Source organism: Micropterus salmoides, unplaced genomic scaffold (assembly GCF_014851395.1).
Source record: "Micropterus salmoides isolate LMB-PRFRI ecotype aquatic unplaced genomic scaffold, ASM1485139v1 Ms_hic_scaffold_2, whole genome shotgun sequence".
NCBI lineage: Eukaryota > Metazoa > Chordata > Actinopteri > Centrarchiformes > Centrarchidae > Micropterus > Micropterus salmoides.
The window spans coordinates 38,644,562-38,666,743 of NW_024041150.1; the positions used below are offsets into that span (position 1 = coordinate 38,644,562).

Consider the following 22,182-nt stretch of genomic DNA (forward strand, 5'->3'; position numbering starts at 1 on the left):
AAAACACAAATAATGTGATGGAAACTAATATATTTTCTAGCCAAAGTTACTCGTTATTTGGGGGGAAAAGTCAGCTCAGGAATGTTAAATCAGCAGCTTCAGCAGAGGAGAAGATGCGTATGCAGCAGAGCAGATTTCCACAGAGCTTCACTGGCTGAATGTGTCATGAGTTGTGGTTTTTGGGTTTGAGTTTTTGCCATTTGTTTCTGGTGTCCTTCTGTTTACCTGTTCTTCTCATTTCCTTGTCCTTGGTGTTTATGTCTTGTCTGGTGTTCTAGCTCGTAGTCCTGTGTTGATTTGATATGGCTTTGGTTTGAAGTTTGGTTTTCTAGTTGTAATATTGTTTCTTAGTCACTGCCTTAACTCTTGTTCCTGCGTTTTAGTTCTTTGTGCTTGTTCCCAGTCCTGTACCTTAGTTCATGTTAAGTGTTCACTCTGGTCTATTTTGGTCTGTTGGGTTTTGGGGGTCTGTCTTGTCTGTCGTCTAGTGTTCAGTAACCCTTGTCATGTCTGTTACCCCAGTGATCCCTCTGCATGTCTGTCTCTGTTTTTCCCTGCTCTCTCTCTCCCTACCTGTGCCTCGTTAGCCTCATGTCTTTCACCTGTGTTGCTCCTGCCCTGCTCGTTAGTCCCGGTGTGTGTATATATACCTGGTGTTTCTGTCCTGTCCTTGTCGGGTCATTGTATGATGTTTCCCAGTGGTGCTGTGTGTTGTCTGGTTGCCAGCCTTCCTCGTCGTGTCTGTGTTTCCCTGCTCGTTTTGGTTTTCTGTTCAGCTCTGTATCAGCCACTCAATCAGTAAGTGTGCTCGCCTTCTGTTTGTTTTAATAAATCACCTCGGTTCACTGCACCTCCTCTGCCTTGCGTCTTGCATTTGGGTCCTCCAACCTGCTCAACTCAGCCACCCATCATAACAGAATGTAGCTACAGTAGCTACAAAAAAATGCAAAAATAAGCACCAAAATTATGGATGAAGTCAATAAGGGTATTTTTAGTATTCTTGTACCCCCTTAAAAAAAATGGTTCCATCTACCTTAACTCCAATGTGATTGGCCAGCAGGAGGTTCATGTCTGCAAGATAAATCTGCAGAATATCACACATGAAGACACTTTTGTCAGCTGATGTTGATCATGTCAGGAGACACAGAAACTACTGTCAGTCCTTTTAGAAAAAAGCTGTTTTCCATTTTTTTCAGGACTTCATTAAACATTTTGTGCATCTGCACTCATTTCTTCTTGATCAAAAAATGGTTCACCTTTCTGTCTGTGTGAAGCTGCTGGTGTGTCTGCGGTTGCAGGAGGGCAGAGCTTGTTTTAATCTATGCTGAAGTCAATCTTAGCATGAAATGTGTTAGCATTTGTACTGTCAATGGTTAAAGTACTGCTGACTGACTGATTAGAAATAGACACAGTACCATTATTTGCATCTAAATCAGCCAACAGTCAATTCAAAGTGTAAAACGACCAGAATACCAAATTTATAAAAGCTGTTTAAGCGGTCACTTCGATAAATATTGTACATATTGTAGGCTACAACAAGTGAGTTTTTCTGATGAGAACGCGTTGGCAGGAACGTGCCGTTTCAAAATGGCGGTTTCGAAACGCAAGCATTTTATTTTGAAAGTCTAACTGGACATTGCATATTTGTTGTTGCTAAGCTTTGCTACCTTGACTGGACAGCCTTTGTCTAAACGTCTAAAAGCAACAAGGGCCTTGACCAAGCCTCAATTAGTGATGGCAAGTTCGACTCTTTAATTGACAAAGTATAATGCACAAATTCATCTCTTGATCACTCTCTATCATCATTATATCAACCCCCCCTGGGCCCACAACCAAATTCAAACCATGGAAAAACCACAGAAATATGTTGTCAATATGTAATCACCACTACTCCGGCTAAATCCTTCCGTTGTCACATTGAGTATTGTGGTGGGAATTGCATGTTTAAATAAACAGCTCAGGCAAACACTTGTCTTTCTGTGAGTTTTATTTAAGTCTTGCAGAAGGACTCACAGCAAAACACATACGCTGTGTACACGTATGCTCGAATGAGTGAGGAGAGCTCTGTGAGCCTGTTATTTATCCAGCTTTAGGGTCAATCATATCATCCCACAGAGACGCATTGTCCCTGAAGTCTGGATAACACAGAGAACAGATATTTTGACTGTTACGTTTACACAGACTCAGTGCCACATCACAGATGAGTCTACCTGAGTCCAGGGTTACATGCAATATGTTTGGAATTCCCATTACAGTATATAACCAGACCAGCCACATAAAGGCTTATGTATATAATTACTATCATTATCTCTGAAGTGCTCATTCATACAGAAGCCTAACGTCCCTATTCATGAGTAAAATATTAATCCGATTTGTGTATATAGAAGTAATACGCTTGATCCGCTATATGAATAAACACACTCTTATTAAAATTCACCCAATTTAATAATAATCTGGATCAAGCCACCAAGTTCTTAAAGAACTCCAGCACAGAGAGAGGAACAAAGAAATATTAACACATTATATAAATGCAGCAGTTTGGCAGGTCTCCGAATGGGCCACATCAGGTCCGGATTCTGCAGACAGAGCTCTGAAGTGGAGCAGACCCAGAACAACTCTCATCAGCTGTTAGCTGTAAACACTAGCAGGACTAAAGTTAGGTGCGGCTGTGTTAAAACTATAACTAAGCACAACATCACTGTGCTCTAATAATGTTAGGCTTTATTAAATGTCACATAATTAACAAAATAGCTAAATAATATCAGTCCAGTGACTGTTACCTGACAGCCGACCTGCCTCTCATTCTCCAGCTCTGGCAGTCACTCAGCCTGCCGAGTGAACGAAAGACTGAGGAGGGCCCATGTGAGCGGTGAACGAGTACTTCATTCCTGCTCCACAGTAGGAGCTGTCATGTGACAAATGAACGACTCAAACCTAGCGACCCACAGTTAAAGCCCTGAATTATCTGGTAAGTGCAAGAGGCTGTAAGGGCCCAAAATAGCACAATGGGACAGCATCGCACTTTGCAACATATCATGTTAGGTTACCTTGATTGAACCAAAACAATTGTTGGCTTGGAACTTTTCATTTTACATTTTTTACTTCCTTCACAGCTGAAGGACAGAAGGGACCTGATCTGAACGTGTGCAGGCTCTTGCCGAGTAAACTGATTACTTGATAATTAACTGTGGACAAGAGGTAATGTTTACGCTGGTAACCCCACATTTAACGTAACAACGCTATAAACTGTGGGCAATTCCCTTTGGCAAAGTCTTCAGAAGTGTACATTTAGGGCTCAGAAATTCTGCTAGAGAGCCTTCATGTACAATGCCTATAAAAAGTATTCTCCCCCTTGGATGTTTCACCCTTTTGTTTCTTTTATACATGAAATCATGGTCAATATATGGCTTTTTTGATAAGAATTTGCAAAAAGAGAACTCTTTAATATCAAAGTGAGAAAGGATTTTTACAAACTCATGTCAATTAATTAAAAATAAATAAGGCTAAGAAGATGGGACAGAGAATGGCCGTGTTTCGGAGCAGGCATGTCAGGTTGTGGCAGCATGTGTGGTGCTCCAAAACATCTCAACTATTAGAAAAGAAAGAGCACTGTGCCAGCTGCCCCCTGATGTAGTGGACTCCTATAGCCGATAGAGAGGCTCTAACAATCAATCAACCAATCAGTTTCTCATAAACACACATGACAATATTTTTTGGTTCCTAAAAATGGCAAATCTATAGAAATAGTAGGCTACCTTTTTGTCATGTTCAAGTTATTCAATTTGCTGTTTGAGATATTTCATTTGTTGCTGTTTTTTTTTTTTTTTTTTTAGCAATCTAGCTCAAGCATTCTCTTTTAGAGCAACTGCAAGTTATCACATCCAGCCAGCATAGAAAAACAAACTGAGAGAACAAACATAGAAGGCAGGAATTAGTGTTACATATTGTCAGTATGACTAGTCCTTTTAATAGCAAAGGGAAAGCTACCCGGTGGGATCTCTTAGAGGCCTAAGAGGAGGTAGGTGGGTGGTGAAATGGTGCAATTTGCCAACATAGCCTAGTATTAGCCTATGTTAGTCAATGTTAAATGGAAATATAAGTACAAGAGATGAAATGGTCAAATTGATGTGTGTGTCAGACATGGCTGACAGGGTCACCTCACCCATGTTCTCCTGTTTGTTGCCAGGAACAGTTTCTAAATTTTTGTGGAAAAATAAACCCCCACGAATCAGTCTAAAAACTATGCAAAAAGCAAAAGACTGTGGTGGTTTAGAACTGCCAAATTTTTATCATTACTTCCTGTCTAATAGACTACAATATATCTCAAAATGGATCAATCAGAGCCCCCTGGACCACTCATGGATGGACATAGAACAAACCTTCTGTAATGAAATTAAAATTTCTGATATGCCATTCATCAGTTCCAGCATCAAACGTCATACCTGCTTTAAAAGCATTAACATAAGCACTTCCTTGGCAGCTTGGTGGGAACTTCTCAAAATATCTGGGTCTTCACCTATCCCATGCAGATTTACCCCAATCTGGAATAATCCTGACATCCTGCAAAATAAGAAAACACTAAATTCCCCACTGTGGTATGACAAAGGGATAAGACATCTAGAGCATGTAATGCAAGGCAGTAACTTTATTCCATTCCAGGATCTAGTGGCACAATATGGAATTAGCCATAATAGATTTCTGGAATTTCAACAGTTTAAATCCATAATTCAGGCTAGATTTAAGGATAAAATAATGGACTTAGATTTACCTCCAATGATAACAGACTTTCTTAAACTCTCGCCTCCAAAACTGTTATCAAAAGTATACATGTTACTGTTAAAAACAGATAGTTCAATCTCTCTCCCATTCTTAAAATGGGAAACAGATCTATCCATTAGTCCAGACCAAAACTTTTGGATGCAGATATGTTTAAATACCTTTAGAATGACTACAAATCCCAATCTACAACTTATACAGTATAAAACTCTCCATAGAACACACTATACTGGACAAAGGATGTTCAGAATGGGTCTTATGCAGTCAAACATCTGCCGGAACTGCTCAGGTAACATATCTGATAGTTACATGCATGCTATGTGGCAATGTACACCTGTTCAAAAGTTCTGGCAGAAGATATGTGAAGACCTATCGATATGGCTAAGTTACCCCGTCCCAGTTTCCCCATCACTCTGCGTGCTGGGGGACCTAAGTGACATTAGTATAGAGGTTGACACATCATACATGCTTCTCACTGCCTTATGCATCGCCAAGAAAACTATCCTCATGAACTGGAAGGCCAAAAAGAATATAAGTATCACCCAATATCGGAATCACCTTATAGATCACATTAGCATGGAGAAAATGTCTGCTGTAAAAAAAAACAAATTGACACAATTCCAATCTCTCTGGTCCCCCTTGATCAACTTTATCACTTAATGGGGGTGGGTGTGTACTGCCTTGCTGGTCAGGGTCCCGTACGACTGGTAGGTGTGTCTGGGGGTGGGTTGATTCTTAGATGCATTGCGGTGCGGGCGTGGGGGACTTTTTCTAATTTTAAATGTTGGTTGATGGCATGGTGTTGGCGGGGGGCGGTGATGCGGCGCTCGGGTTGCCTAGGGCGCGGGCTTGACGGGGGACCGGTGTTTGCCCTGTATTTGGCGTGCCGCTGCTGCGGGGTGGGTAGCCACTCTGCTTAGGTGTCACGAGGTTGTTGGTATCGGTGCGCGGGTGGTGATTTTGACTCGCGCGCTGTGCGGATGTGGTGGCGCTCGGTGCTTGGCTGCCTCCCTGTGTGTCCTGTGTGTGGGTCCGGGTTGGGGGGAGGGGCGGGCGGCGGGCATGGCGGTGGAGGTTGGTGGGGGGGATGCTTGTGGTGGGTTTCGGTCTGGTGGTGAACGTGCGGCGTGGGTCACGGTGTAGCCGTGGGTGGGGTCTGTGGTCTCTCTGGCTGCGGGGGGATGGGGGCGGTTTGCGCCGGCTGGCATCTCTCCTGCGCAGCGCATTACTTGGCTGTTGTGTGCCGCTAGTTAGATTGGTAGCGGGGTAGTGTTGATTGGCTCATCTGTCGGTCATTATTGGCTTGCGTGCTTGTCGGGGTTGGGGGCATCGGGTGCGGGCCGGGACTGGGCTGGTGTGCGGCTCTGTCCTGTGTGCATGCTGTGCATCCTGATAATTGCATTTCGGTTCTCTGAGGGGTCTGGCGACTGGTTGTTGGAGGGGTGGGGGACCGGGAAGAAGGGGTTGACGGGGTGGGTTGGGGGTGCGGGCTGGTCCTTTTTGAGCTGGTTGGGGGGTGTCTCCTCTGGATTTTAGTGCCTGGACTGGATGCTTGGTGGTTGTGCCGGGATCCTGTGTATGGAGGGATTGTGCTTTGGGGTGTGTCGATGGTGCTTGCAGTCGCGTCGCGGCCCTCTGGAGTGTGGTCGTGTTGAGTCCTAGGGGCTATTTGCATCTGCTGACTCCCTAGGGCTGAGGGGCTGTTGCTGCTGTCGCGGGGTGATTGCTGTCTCTTTTCTTTGGGGACGGTGGGGGTTTGTGTGTGGGATGCTTCGCTGCTAGGGAGGGAAGGGAGCGGGGGTGGGGGTCTTCTGGCCTGACCTGGCCTGTGTGGCATTGCCTCCTGGGTGTGGGCCGACCTTCGGATCTGGGCTGTTGGGCCGTTCTGTCCTTGGGTGGGGTCCTTGCTGCCCCGGACCTGCTCCCTTGGGGGCTGGTGGTGCTCGGAGTGCTGCTGATTGTGGGGGAGCGGTGAGGTGAGGGGTTAGCAGTGGGGCTGCCGGAGGGGCCCCGGCGAGGACGGGGGATTGTTGGACTTTGGGTTGGGGCTGCACTGACCTGCCTCTGGAGTGTGTGGGGGTCTGGGGCACGGGGCTTTGGAGCCTCTGGGTCTGGGGGGGTCTGCGCGCTGGGGGGGCTGGGCCTCCCTGGGCCCGTCCTGGGGATGGGCGGGGTTGTCACTGACTCTGGGGTGCTACCGGTGCTAGAGGGGCTCTTGCTATAAGCCCTGGGCTGGAGGGACCTGGCGTCCTCCTGCTTAGGGGGGTGGGGGACGGGACTGAATAAATGATGGGGCCAGTCAGGAATCTGGTCTTCTAGCCTCCCTATGACCTCCTTCACCTTTCCTCCTTTGGTCATGTCTCACAACATACACCCTTAGGATCCTGGGGGACGGGCAGCCTGCAGGGCGTTTGGGGGGTGGGGCTGCTTTATTGCGGCCTCGCACTTCTTCCTCCCTCACTGCCTGCCCCTCAATTTTAATTACACATTAGACACAGAGGGCTTGGGGGGTGGGAGGGGCACGATGGGAGGCTCCACTACCTGACAGTTGTGGGGTGCCTGTGTCACAACTACCCTCCAATTTTAGTTGCACCTTAGTTACCACACACCTTATCTTCACTCCACCATACAACACTTCACAATCCATGACATGCATCCAACACAAAACAATACATTTACAGAGGCAGGCAGAGGGGTTGAAGGAGTGGGAGAGATTCTCATTGGCCTCGTGTCCTACCCCTGGAGCCCCGGGCGTTGGGGGTGCTGTGGGGTTGGTGGCGGCCTTGCCTGATCTGGGGTGGGCTGGGGGGGGTCGGGCTCCCCTGGCGTGGGGGCCCGCCCTTGGCCTAGGGTTCTGCGGACTCGGGCTTGTGGCCTTTGCTCATTTCTGGGCGGGTGGTGTGTCCCTGGGCCTGGGGGCCCGTTGTCTCCTCTCCTCGCCTGGGCCCTCTTCGGCAGAGGTGAGGCTCCCGCTGCTTCCCCCTGCCAGCTCTCTCACGGTGGGGGCATTCGGGAGTCTCTGGGGCGCATGACCGGTGCTGTCGGGGTAGGTTTTGGTGCTCCTCCTTGGGGGTGCTTGACTGGGGGGGCTGGGCCCCTGTCCGGGGATGAAATCGGCCTCGGGGGCTGCTGTCACTGGCTGCACTGTAGGGAGGGATGCCTCTGGCTGGGCTGGGGGACCGTTGGCCTGGTTCTCCCGCGTTATCGCTCCCTGGCGGTAGCGAGCTTCCCGGCACGGCTTTCTGCTGTTCTTCCTTGGGGCGGGGTACAGCTTCCCCCTGGACATGCGGTCTGGGGTCCTTTGCGCTTTGGGGGGTCGCAGGGTGTCCTGGCTTCTGGGGGTGGGGGTCTGCGGTGGGATTGTGGGACGATTATCGATGCATCTTGATGTATTATACTTTTTCCCTGGGCAGGGTCTCTGGATGGCTGCTGGGCGTTTAGTTTGTGCGTTGGAGTCCGGGGGAGGCATCTCCTCGTTGGCTTGGAGGGACCTGTTTGCGTTCCTGTTTTGCTTCGTCGGCCTCGGATCCGTGCTTGCCCATTTCTCTGTCGGCCAGTTGTTGGACCCCTCTGGATACTGAGGTATATAGTTAGTTTTCGGGATGTGCAGTGTGGGTGCGGGGCAGGGCTGTGCTCCGGTTTGTTCTGGGTTTGTGCCTGGAGTTCTCGGCCCTTGATGGATGGGTGGGTTGTTGGTGGCATGCAGCTGAGCTAGTTGATTTTGCCTCGTTGCTGGTTTGGCTGGTGTTGCATGGCGGCCGGGGGCCGCGCTGGGCATGGGGGATGTCGGCTGGCACCGGCGGCCTTAGTTTTTTCCGGCAGTTGGGGGGACGGTGGACTTTTATTGGCGGGTGCACGGTGACCTGTGCGGCGCGTTTGCTGCCGGGCTGGGACTTGCTGCTGGTGTCTCTCTCCGCTGGCTTTCGCTGTCGTGTTGTTCCGTTTGCTCTCTCTCATTTGCCCGACCTCGCACGCGGGATTCGCGGGGGGCTGCTGGGCATGGGTGTCGCCGTGCTCGCGCAGTGTGCGCGTTGGGCTCGTCACTTGTGCATTGGTGTTGATGATTGCGTGGGATTTGGGCATTGTGGTTGTTTGCTGCGCGGCGGTGGGGTGCTGGATGGGGGAGGCCACTGGTCTATGTTGTGTCTGCGCCGCGGTCGGTCCGGGCGCTGCTCTTCCTCTTTTGCGTTCCGTCGGCATTACGTTGTCAACTGGCATTTGGGTCGGGGTCTTCTGCGTTTGCATCGCGGTGCATCTGGGAGTCTTTGTTTTTTTTTGATTTGATTTATTCTTTTTCTTTCTTCCACCCCTATTGGCTACTGGGGTTCTTGCCTGCCTGTTACAGTCGTGGCGTCCCGCTCTCTCTAACAACTACATTCTTTAACAGGCTTATGCGCACACACATGTACATACACACACATACAGACACATTCACCCACACGCACACAGACACACAGACACAAACAAACTTAGGTTGTCCCTGGTAGAATTATTCCTGATGCCTTTCTTTCAGTTAGTGTGACTGTTTCTTGTTTTCATTGTTCTCTTAGTTGTCTTAATATGTCATTAATATGTCAGCTGTTTATTGCTGCTGTTCGGCTGGTTTTCTTTTACTATTATTATTATTTTTATTGTTTTTTTTGTTTGTGTTTGTTTGTTGTTGTTTTTCTCCTCCCCAAGCCCCCCTCTCTGTTCTCTTGCAGGTTTCGTTGCTTTCTGCAATTGGTGTTTCCCACAGCTTTTCCCTGTTGTCCCCACCCTCCATCCCCCTTTCCCCCTTCTCTTGCAGGTGTTGTCCTTTCTCTGTGCTGTCTGTTTGTGCCCCCCCATCCCCGTGTCTGCCCCCCTGTCCGGCCCGGTGACAAATCAATACATAATTAAATAAATAATAAAACAGACAAAGGAGTATTTTAATACTCTTGTTAAAGTAAAATCTGTCTGGCACAATATGGTATCCAGGTCATTATACTCTATACCAGGCTGCTGGGCAGGACAGGTTTTAAAAAAAAAAAAAAAAAAAAAAAAAAAAAAAAAAAAAAAGGAACAGTTTCTACTGGGGTTGCAGCTGAAAATATTGTAAGAAAAGGACTTATTAACACAATATTACATTTATACATGTAGTCCTTCAGCCAAAGTGCTTGAGTAGATGTTAATTTATAAAACAATAAGCAATGGGTCAATTTTAGAAATGCAGCCCATGTGTAGGCTATGATTAAATTGTTTCCCCACATTAAAATGTACTGAATAAGTGGTCTTTTAAGATCTTAAACTTTATGTTTATTGTTTGTTTGTGTTGCCACATATACACACATTTAAGTGAACTTTAACCGACCCACCACAGAGAGATACCATCAGGACAGCAGAAGTCTCCTCATCAGAAGAACAGGTTTGTAGCCTGATCTATTACAACTACTGATGATTAGCTATTAACCTCAGGTAAATACTGCAAATGTAATGTCTCTGCCACATAATGCTAGTTTAGTATTTATACTTAAACTCTCTCTAAACCATAAACATACACTCTGGCTTAGGTTTGTCTTTACAGGTAGCCTACATTTGTCAGAAGTGACCTACAGAGCCCAGTGACGTAGAACGTATTTGTTATGAATAGATACAGAGGTAAAGTGTTAGATTGTAATGTTACATGTAGCACAGTCACTTATGTAATGTAACTGAGGATGTGAGAGGTTTGAAACAAACACATATTGAAGTGAACTGTAAGAGTTTCCTGCAAACAGGCCAGCACATCAGCAAAGAGATGACTCCTGCCAGACCGAGCCAAGATCTGTGAGCTCACAGCAAGAGCACACAGTTTAGTTTTCATTCATGGCAGAGACATGTGCTCCTGATCTGAACAGAAGTACATTTGTGTGAATAGTTCTTTATACATTTACATTTAAATAAATGCTCCTTTGTTCTGTTGGTGGAACTTCATGACGAAGGTTTGCAGCATTGATGCTATCCCCTCTAACGAGATAACTAAAGTTCTGTCTTTAGATTGTTTTACTGGCTGAAGAACAGTGAAGTTAAACCCTTAAAAACATCAGGTCTAAAACAAACTCACAGACCAGCTTGTTTCAATGCTTGAGCAATTTTAATTTGTGTAAAGACAAGAAAGAACAGTTCACTCTGCAGAATAAGTTTGTGCTAAAAAGCATTCTTTTCATAACACATTCAGTCTGCTCCTATGAAAGGCACAAAGCCTCAGAGACAGTCCAGATCTTCTAAATTCACTTGTCGCTTCGTTCCCTAAGTAGCGTTACAGCGATAGAAATTAAAATAAAGAGATGAAATGAGATATAGAGCCTTCAGGGTACATATAAGACTTATGGCATGAAAAGAGATGAGTTTAAAGAACATCTGCCCGTGTTTGTGATTTTTCCAGGTGCTTCATGCCTCTGTGTCAGCCCCGGAATTGGAAGGATTTCTTAACACAGACAGATGGAAGGTGACTGTTACACTGTACATCATCCCAGCATTTGTCACCTGTGTGTATGATAAAGACATATATAACTGTTAAGCAGAATGTATAATTTCATGCAGATGGAGAGTAAAACTAAATATTTTGTCTCATTAAAATAATAAATGGAGAGGCTTTTCAGCCTTGGCAGAGGTATGTTCTGAAGAAATGATGGGTTCATTTCTGAAGTGAGCTCACTTATATAGCATTTATTATGAACCATGGTACATTTATCTCTCATGCAAAATAATGTGGTTTATGATTTACCTCCATGATTCATTTGTAAACAGTGCTGATATCCAGCGTTATTTGGCTCTCCCCTGCACCAGTATGAAAAGGCGAAAGGCGTACCATCACTCCAGAACCAGACACCCTCCTAGAAAATTGAAAAGAGTTAGTTAATTAGAGTTAATACATGAATAACAATATAACTAAAATAAATTACTTTATACTATTAAGACCATAAACACTTTGTCATCAAAATATTTTTATGACAAAGTATTTTTTACAGCATCAGTCATTAAAGAAACAGCCCCAAGACGGTCTGTTTTTTGTTCAAGTAACAGAAAGTCGGGTGACGTTGTTATAGAGTGACAAAGTTTGCATTGGGAGGAGGTCACATCTCATGGCCTTCCTCATCAAATGGACGTCAAACTATGATTTGAAATGTGACCTTTTGTAACAATAAATGATATGACGGGCTGTGGCTCAGGAGGTGGAGCGGGTTGCCTGTTAATTGAAAGATCGGCGGTTCAATCCCCAGCTCTTCAGGGTGCGTGTCAAAGAGTCCTTGGGCAAGATACTGAACCCAAAATGGCCCCTGGTAGCTGTTTCACCAGTGTATGAATGTGTGTGAATGGTGAATGTGATGTAGTGTAAAAATATATACAAATACAGAGCATTTACACATACCTGTGCAGCGTCAGTGGCTCCAAGCCATGCCTGCGTTATCCGTTGAGCTTTATTTGATATCAGCCTTTGAATCTGACGATACTCCTCAGCTGCATGTACAGATGCGAGGTTTGCACCTAAGGACTGACAGTTTCTCTGCAGTGGTGACAAACAGACAAATCCATAAAAATCCACACAAACGGAACAAGCTCAACTTAAAAGAACTCCGCATCGAATCCAAATCATCTTATACCTCAGCTTGAGACCAAGTCATGGCTCTTGGAACGAAGAGGAAACAGCGACCATTTATGTCAGTCCAGCGATCAGAACAAACTCGCCACCTCTTGACCAGGTGACTCTTTACTGGGAACAAATAGAGTTTGGTGACTAATGTGGAGTCTCCAACTAAAATCTCTAAATGTAGAATTATTATATCACCATATTAATTACATATATTTTGATTTGAACATAAAATAACACAACATAATATAACATAAAACAGTATAACACACTAACAAAAGTATTATAAATAATATATATTATATATAAAAAGCATAATATATATTGTTGGCTTATATAGACTATAGACTGCATCTCATCTTACTACCCTGTAGTAATAGGATAATAAATTTACCTTGTATAACACGGCTTAACATACCATAACACAACATTTCTTAGCAAAAGACAACATAACCTAACATAAGTTAAATAAGCATTGGGCACAGCACTTCTATCAGGCAATGCTTTTAATTTACACAACATGTAGGTGAAGTCATCAGCAGAGCATCAGAACAAAGCACTGACCTTGTTTGGCATTTTCGGGGTTTGCCTCTGAAAGAGCTAGAAAGTTTGACACAGCAGTTATCGACCTGGATTGTTATTGTACAACACATTCATCTGTAACACTTTCTTTTCATATAACTGACCAGCAGCTCCAGCAGCTCGAGTCAGAGCCATCATGGCACAAACCAGTGCAGAAACAGTCAAAATCTTCATGATGGAGATGATGCTGAAGATGATGATAACCTTTGAAACAGAGAGACAGACATGTTACTGATACTTCTGTACGGAACAGACGACCCACGCTGACTATCAGTCCACTAAAGGAAAGTCAAAAGTAGCTACATAATCACCTTGTAGTTTTTGCTGTCTGATGTGGAAACACGGATAAAGAGAAACACAAGCTCTTAAATACAGATACTTATCTTGTCATCTCTCAAAAACAGGGAACTGAGCACAGACACAAAAAAACATACATATTTTTTTCCCACATAGAATACTCAGGAACCAGAAAGTTATCAATTATGATTATTTAGGAAATATGGATAGGTCAAGCCTCACAGTGATATACTTCTTATATTTTTTAAAAATCAGCTTTAAGTCATTCAAACAGCCCTATAATGTGAAGTGAAAAAGCAATTTACAGTTTAACCCTTATGCCCTCCTCTGGCATTTTTAAACATTTTTCTCTACTTTTTTTTTGATCTGGTGATCATTTTGGCTGTTACAGCTTGTGGCATGAAATTTAGCAGGAATTCTTCTTTTTAGCAAAATTTTTGAATTCCAATTTCTTTTACTCTCGCATGTCATTTATACTGTACCTTCTGGACACCTTCGTGGCTAAAACTGTACACGCCCAAAACTGCTATAAACTCCCTATACATCAATTTTTTTATTGCTTGTTTAAAATAAATTACTTAAACAAGTAACAAAACTACCAAACATTTAATAATTTTCATGATTTTAACCATTTCAGTTTAATTATTTGAATTATTAATTCTTTAATACAATGTTACTGTTTTATTTAGTTAACGTTACACTGGGTTTGAGAGTCTGGTGGATGTGTTGATTTACAGTAGTTTAAGCTGGCATTAATTGTCACAGCCCAGCTCATGGACTGGAAAAAAACAGGAGACACACGGGTAAACTAAAAACAAAGTGATTTATTAATAGGAAAACAAGCGAAAACAATGAGTGGGAGGAATATGTGAAGTCAGTAATGTAGGGAGTGGATGAGTGAAAATGTGCTGCATGGATGTTGTGCTGTAAAAGCAAAGACAAGAAACCAAACAAACAGAAGCTGTGAGATGGAGGTCCAACCCAAGACTGACTGCTGCTCTGGCTTATATGCATGGGGTACACCGGGCCCAGGTGTGTTGGATTCTCGAGTTCCCATCTCTGACATACATACATGTATTCACAATACTGATGTGGTGTGGACTGAGTGGACCCAAACGCAACGCTCAGGATGAACAGGTTTTATTAAGGGAAAGAAGGGGTTGAGGGAGTGGAGGTGAGGGAGAGGCAGATGCCGGGGAAACACGGGCACGGGGAAACGAGGAGATAGACAAGGGAGCCGGGGGGGCACTGGGGACTGAGGAAGAAAGGAGACACGGGAGTGCTAACAGGGGAGGTTGGTGGAGGAGTGTGGTGGCAGGCTGACTGGCTAGGCATGGGGAAGAGCCGGGAGGATGCCGTGGAAGAGGTTCGAGGGGAGAAGGCAGGATGGCGAGCCCAGCTGACACAACGGAAGATGGAGGTGAGGGAAGACAGACAGACAGAGTTGGGAAAACAAAGTACAGGGAAACAGAGATGATGCAGATTACTCAGGAGCTTGAGCGATGAAGTGTCACCAGGTTAGGAGCAACGACGATCAATCACTTCGGGGTTGAAGTACTGGCAGAGATGAGGCTGATTGCTGGCAGGTGTGGCAGGCAGAGGAGGTGGCTGACGAGGTGCAGGTGTGGATCGTCAGCTGGGCTCAGGAGCAGAGAGAGAGGGAGAAAACACACAGTAGTTTTTTCCATCCATATCACATCTTAAAGAGTTATGGCCATGTTTGGCTTCTCCATTTTTTGTGTAATCAGTGCTTAAAGTGGGCCGGTACTCACCGGATCTGAAAACTCCAGCAAGGATAAGAAGGCCGAACTATGAACATAAAAGGGTTTGGTCCATCTCCTTCCATCCCTCGCCAAAAAGTGCCTTGCTCCCACAGACTGAAACACCACACAAGGGTTAAGAGAAGTTCACTAATTATTTCATCAGAGTTGTCATTTTATCTTCACCACATCAATTTTCTTGTGTCAGTTTGTCATAACTGTCATCACTGAACGCTGTCTTTGTCTGGTATTTTTCACGCAATAACCTTGATATACATTGAGCCTGGTCCATTTTCCACAAGGGTAAACAGCTCCATTTCTTTATTTAGATCCCCATTAGCTACTGTTATTACAAAATTAATGTATATACATACATAGATACATACATAAACACAATATATTTACAATACTTCACAGTATTTTATGACACATCACAATAAAAACATCAACACACATCACATAGCATTCATACACACATTGTAAAGCGAAATACTGAACAATACTAATGACAAACATTGAGATGAAACAACACAATAAATCAAAACCTATCTAGTACAATAGATAGCTCTACATAAATATATCAGCTCTAAGAGGTCTAAAGTGATCAATAAAGCAACAGACATCTTTTCATTATCAATAGTTCTTTCCATCAATATCACATCTTTAGGAGTCATGGCCATGTTTGGCTTCTACATTTCTTCTGTGACCAGTGCTTAAAATGGGCCGGTATTCACCGGTAGACAGCACTGGCATTAGCTTCTTGGTGTACCGGGACATTTTTCTTGCACAATGGCAGTCCTCGCGAGCTCCCAGTACCCCTTTCTGTCGTCTCTACTGGCAGAGACAGAGTAGGGAGGTGATCGGGTGCTTTTTTTATCCAAGCGTGTACATAAAGTTGCTCATCAAGGTCACTTTTTATGAACCGACCAATCACAGCATGTAAGGGGCAGGAAATTAAGATAAAGGTTGACGTGCTACAGCAAACTTTTGAAATGTTGAACATGTGGTTGGTTCAACAAGTACGCTGTGATGAATTTAACTCCATTGTTTATAATAACTACACACTATGAAGCATTAGTTAAGTATTAGTAAATATGGAATTCATCATTTATAAAGCATATTTCATACATTATTATACATAAGTAAGTCATTCATAGACACATTTATAAATGTTTTATTCTTTAGTATCTACACAGTATGAAGCAGTGGTTAAGTATTACCACATTTTTAATTGTCATCATTTAAAAACCATTGTTCTTACGTTAACACACAGTAGTAAGTCATTTACGAACATATACATGTTGTATTCTTTATTAAGAAGCTCATCTATAATGTGCTTAATAATTGCATTTTCATACTTTATACATGATCAGTTCTCTATTTATAAATGAAGTATTATTTTAATGACAAACCATTTATATGGGAGTTGTTAATGGTTCATAAGATCATTTGGAAAGTTAAAAAAAATTATTACATAGGCTAACTGCCAGTTTTTTTATACTTTCCCGAGAAAGAATATAAACAATCTCAGCATAACTCGTAAATCAACCACTGGCAAAGCCCAAAGGATGGTATTAAGACTACCAGACACTTATCAGACATTTGGCAGCCAAACGGAAAACTCACCTGCATTTGGTGTGTGGCGGGTGCTAATGTCCATCCCTGGCTACCAACAATCTGTTGGTAGACTAGGGCTGGACAATAAAACAATAACAAATAATAATATATTTTTTTTCAATAACAATGTTCAATAAATATTCAATAGATGTTTGATTTTATTCACTTGGATCATACACGAAGTAGGACTTAAAGAGGTGGTATTATGCTCATTTTCAGGTTCAAAATCTTAATTAGGGGTTGTACCAGAACAGGTTTACATGGTTTAATTTTCAAAAAACACCATATTTTTCTCATACTGCACATTGCTGCAGTTCCTCTTTTCACCCTGTGTGTTGTACGCTCCGCTCTTGAGCTACAGAGTGATGCATCTTACTTGTACAAAATCTTTGTTGGGAGTTGCACATGTGCAGTTCCCAGGTAAGGACTACTAGCCAATCAGAAGCAGAGAAGGGCGGGTCGTAAGAAACAAGGTAGTGTGATCCAAATCAAAGCCGCTTCAGACTGCGACCGTAACCTAGCAGATGGTATAAGTTATTCACAAGTCCACAACCACAAAAACTGTCAAATATAAAACTTTCTGTTGCTGGCCTCTGTCTGGTGCAGCAATGATGATGCAGTGAATAGTGAATATTCTCTCTGACCAATGAGCAGTCTGTCGTGTTTTCACGTTACATTTTAGTCACTCAGCTCGCTTGGAACCTCGATGGAGTTGAGGTGATATGAAAAAAAGTACCTGGAAGCAGGTACAGGTACAACATTTCTACAACGGAAAACCAAACAAAGGCGAGTCGAGCTAAAGGGCCTCCGCTCAGACTAGCTTGGTTTGAGGGCGTGTCTGACCCCGCTAGCCGCTTGGCAAGCTTTATGATGCGTTTTCATTGTGACGTCACAAGTAAAGGAAATGAAGGGCTGGACTACAAACCAGCTGTTTTCAAGCGGTTCAGAGCAGAGCTTTCTGTGGGAGATGGGAACTCCCTTTGGGCTGGACTTTGGGCTTTTTCACTTTGCAAACCTGTTACATGCACAAAAAAGAGAAATAACTCAATAAAGGAGAGGGAAAAAGCCAAAAAGCACAATACCACCTCTTTAATTTTTAATAAGATGGTTATTTTGTTGAGGAAAAAGGACTGAAAAAAACCTTTTACTAAATTTTACTCATGCATATGTGTTGAAAAAGATTTTATCATAATTGTTTTGAATGTTCTACCTCAGATTTGTGAAGTGATCCACATCAAGTGTTGACCATAAAGACGAGTTTAAACCACAATTAACCATCAGGTTTCTTCAACTTTCCCTCAGTAGCAAAAATCCTTTAAACTCAAAAGAAATAAAGATTTGATACATATTGTGATAATTATCGATATCGAAAGATATGAAACTTTTTACGTAAAAACATTTTTGGCCATATCGTCCAGCCCTAAGGTAGACTATCCAAATAAAGATTTTTTTATATTATATTAACATTAAACGTTTTGTTTCCACACCAACATGTGAATGGGGAGTACTGGCACTTGTTTTATTTCCACTTCAAGCACTGTTTGTAAATAAATACAATCAAAATCTTAATCCTATTGCAGTGTGTTTTATTATTTTTACTTTCAAAAACCATGATTAATGAAATTTATGCCACCACCACTCAAATAATTACCGTTTACTGCAATAAACCAGTTTTACATGGGGGCAATAAAAATAACCCTCAGATGACTGCCTTGTAAAATAAAAGTAAGAACTGTTTTCAAGCATCTGGAGATTTAGTTATGATGTTATTTTGAATAAAGAAAGGAGTATTGCACTCTGTTCTTTACACTTAACAGTAATTCAATGTAGCTACCCTGACTCTATGGACAGAGAAGTGCTGTGCAACACATGAATTCAAAACAGAAGTTGCGGATTTATTGCATCAGAACTATCGTGCGATCTCTGCCACATAAATGTCACTGTGTCATGGAAGAAGGTTGTGAGTATTGCATTACATTTACTTATTTGGCAGACGCTTTTATAAGCAACTTACATCTGAAGAACAACATACAAGCATCTACAAAGCATCAAATATAGCAAGAGATCTACATGTGACAATGCATATTAGATAGAGCAGTCATCACATCAATGGGGTAAATACTTAGGGAAAGAAGTAAGAGTTAACAAAAAGTGCAAGAGAATTGTAAGAGGATAGAAGAAGAAGAGCACAGGAAGTGCATGTTAGAGGTTAGAGGTTAGAGGTGTTATAAGAGAAAGTGTTCTCTGAAGAAATGAGTTTTCAAGAGCTTCTTGAAGTTAGAGAGGGACGCCCCTGCTCTGATAGCGTGTGGTAGCTCGTTCCACTATCGTGGTGTCACATATGAGAACAGCCGGGACTGAGATTGCTTTGTGTGTAAGTATGGCAGAGCCAGGCGGCGTTCGTTGGAGGAGCGCAGTTGCCGAGTAGGAACGTAAGCTTGTATTATGGAGTTTAGGCAGATGTGTGCAGACCCAGTAGTCACTCTGTATGCAAGCATTAGTGACTTGAATTTGATTGTGAGGCCACGGGGAGCCAGTGGAGGTCACTGAGTAATGGAGTGACATGAGTTATTTTGGTCTGATCACAAACCAGACACGCTCCTTTGTTCTGCCCCATTTGTAGGAGTTTCACCATACAAGCTAGAAGACCTGCTAGGAGGGCATTGCAGTAGTCGAGGCGAGAGATAACTATGGCCTGTATCAGAAGCTGGGTGGCGTACTGAGTAAGGTAGGACCTGATTTTTCTTATGTTGTGTAGAGACACCCAACCGGCACAACCAAGAGACAGACAGATTGCAGAATCATCAAGTTAAAGGCCTTCTTTTCCTTGTATTTTATACTGTTAAAAAGAAAATTATGAGGAAACTCTAAACCCAGTCAGTGTACCAGTTTGTGTTTTAAATTATTCCTGCTGTTTTAATAATTAACATTACAAATATCAGCTGCATCTTCTACTGTAAACTGTTTAGGTTTTTAGTTTTTTGCTCTTTATCAGACCATTAGACCTACAGCTAATTTAGAATGTTGTGCAAAAGTCAAGTTTTCCCCCATAATTTAAGTCAAAAAGTGAAACTTTCATATATTTTAGGGGAAAAAAATCCAAATCTCAAAATATTAGAATAAAGAATCTATAAGACAGAAATATTGACCTTTTGAAAAGTTGAAAAACTTCTGAAAAAGGTTAATTTTGCAGCGTGGCATGGAGGCAATCAGCCTGTGGACCTGCTGAGGTGTTATGGAAGTCCAGGTTTCTTTGATAGCGGCCTTCAGCTTGTCTGTATTGTTGGTCTGGTGTCTCTCATTTTCCTCTTGACTTAACCCAGATTCTCTTTGGGGTTCAAGTCAGGCGAGTTGGCTGGTCAACCAAGCACAGTAATGTCATGGTCAGCAAACCAGTTACTAGACAGTGTGGGCAGGTGCCAAGTCCTGCTGGAAAAGAACATCAGCATCTCCATAAAGCCTGTCAGCAGATGGAAGCATGACGTGCTCTGAAATCTCCTGGTAGACAAAGCATTGACTCTGGACTTGATAAAACACAGTGGACCAACACCAGCAGATGACATGGCACCCCAAATCATCACTGACTGCCAAGCAACTTGGATTCTGTGCCTCTCCACTTGTCCTCCAGACTCTGGGACCCTGACTTCCAAATGAAATGCAGATTTACTTTCATCTGAAAAGAGGACTTTGGACCACTGAGCAACGGCCCAGTTGTGGTGGTGGCTTCCTAGTGGTGACACTAGGAGTGCCACACTTGTAGCTCATATCCTGAACACATCTGTGTGTGGTGGCTCTTGATGCACTGACCCGATCCTTCAGTACACTCCTTGTTAAGCTCCCCTGAGTTCATTAATCGACTTTGCCTGACAATCTTTTCAAGTTATGATTTTTTGTGGCTTACCCTCCTTGTGGAGAGTGTCATCAAGTGTCTCCTGGACAATGGCCAAGTTAGAAGTCTTCCCCATGACTGAACCAGACCTATGCATTGTTAATGAAATTATAAGTAATAATATTTGGAAATATTATATCATAAGAACTTGTTTGGGGCACCACCTGAATTGCTGTCCTCCCAAGGCCTTAAGGACTCCTTGGGTATAGCTAATAATTTCACGTCTTACTAGTGATCAGTTAGTTAGTAATGGTTCAATTATTTTAAATCAGTTAGTTTAAACAATCAGTCCGTCTCAAGTCTAAGGGTGGGTTCTCCGTCCAGTGACCTAGATCTAAACAGTACACACACACAGTTCTTGTGATCTAAGTGAGAATTTATTAGCTAACTAAAGTGAATACAAAGTAAGAGTAAATAATACCAAAGAAATAAAACAATAATAACTAAACAACCAGAATGCAATCAACGAGAGTTAGAACAGATGTAATATGTTTCAATGTGAATTTAGTTTGGCTATTGTGGAAAGGATATGACTAACGGAGTAAGATAACGAAGGGACGCAAGTTATGTGGTGATAACTTGGTGAAACTGAGCTAGTGTTTCAGGACTAAAGCTAAAGGCTGAAGAACATCAGCTTGGACACAAACTGAAGAGTTTGGTTTTGCCTTACTACTTGTCGTTTCCACCACTGTCCGGTGTCAAAGGCTCACAATTGGCTGGCTCGTTTGTTGCTTTCACGGCCCTCAGCGGCTTGTCCCGCCACATGGCCGGCTGGAGCTGGTCTTATCCAATGGGGATTCCCCGGAGTCTTTCCTCTGGTTGGTGGTTGTGTGAATCTCTTGCAGTAAAGGGGTCCTTAGCCCTGGAGTTAGGTAGGCTACTATTGTCGTTCTCGACTCAGTTGACTAGCCTCCAAACTCTGTCGTTGAGAGTAGGCAAATGAAAGTTAATTCAAACTGAAATAAAAGCTTTAAAAGAATCTGGTTGTTTCTGAACCGGTCTGATAAAAAAACAAAGTAAAACGGTAAAATCACAAAAGGTTCGCAGGACCTCGTGAATAAGGCTAAGTAAGTTTCTAAAAGACAAAGAAAGCTTGAAGTCGGGGAGTTTTTCCGGGCCGAGCCTGTTGTATACTGGACGTTGCTAGGAGAGCGCAGGAGCAAGCGATAAGAAAGCAGAGAACAGAGAGAGAGAGAGAGAACGAACAAAGAGCTTTGATGTGTTTTTATTTGTCAGTCTCCTGGGGCGTGTCTCCCAGGAGGAGGGCTTAATGTTTTAATCTAGTACCTTTCCACAATATTAACACAGTACAGTTCTTAGTTTTAAGCATTTATATAAAACAAAACAAAAGCTAGACTGTTATTTGTTCTTAATTCGAAAACTGTTGGCTCTACATGACGCAATTTAGAATACTTATAGTAGGAGCAAGAACAGCTTAACTACATACTTCCACTTTAATATTGGCTGTTCCATGTTTTACTTATATATTTATATATATATACATATATATATATATATATATATATATATATATATATATATATATATATATATATATATGAAAGCTTTTGAACATGACATTCGTTAAACAGGAACACGGGTAGTGATATACTTGATTCTTATATTTGCAGAAGGAGAAAGTTTAAACAATGGCATGTTATAACTCTTTG

The 22,182-nt window shown here is 43.0% G+C and overlaps 1 protein-coding gene and 1 long non-coding RNA gene across 2 annotated transcripts in view; one reads left to right on the forward strand and one right to left on the reverse strand.

The window, feature by feature from the left end:
- Positions 1 to 22,182, forward strand: part of LOC119912972 — a 74,100-nt gene that overhangs the window by 23,666 nt on the left and 28,252 nt on the right. The gene's annotated exons all lie outside the window — the stretch shown is intronic.
- On the reverse strand, positions 10,852 to 13,359 carry LOC119912950 (type-2 ice-structuring protein-like). Its single transcript, XM_038732241.1, has 7 exons — positions 13,261 to 13,359; positions 13,054 to 13,153; positions 12,932 to 12,967; positions 12,381 to 12,490; positions 12,149 to 12,283; positions 11,504 to 11,612; positions 10,852 to 11,262 (listed from the first exon to the last, which is right to left on the reverse strand). The coding sequence occupies exons 2-7, from the start codon at positions 13,121 to 13,123 to the stop codon at positions 11,180 to 11,182; spliced, it is 543 nt and encodes a 180-aa protein (XP_038588169.1). The 5' UTR covers positions 13,124 to 13,153; positions 13,261 to 13,359; the 3' UTR covers positions 10,852 to 11,179.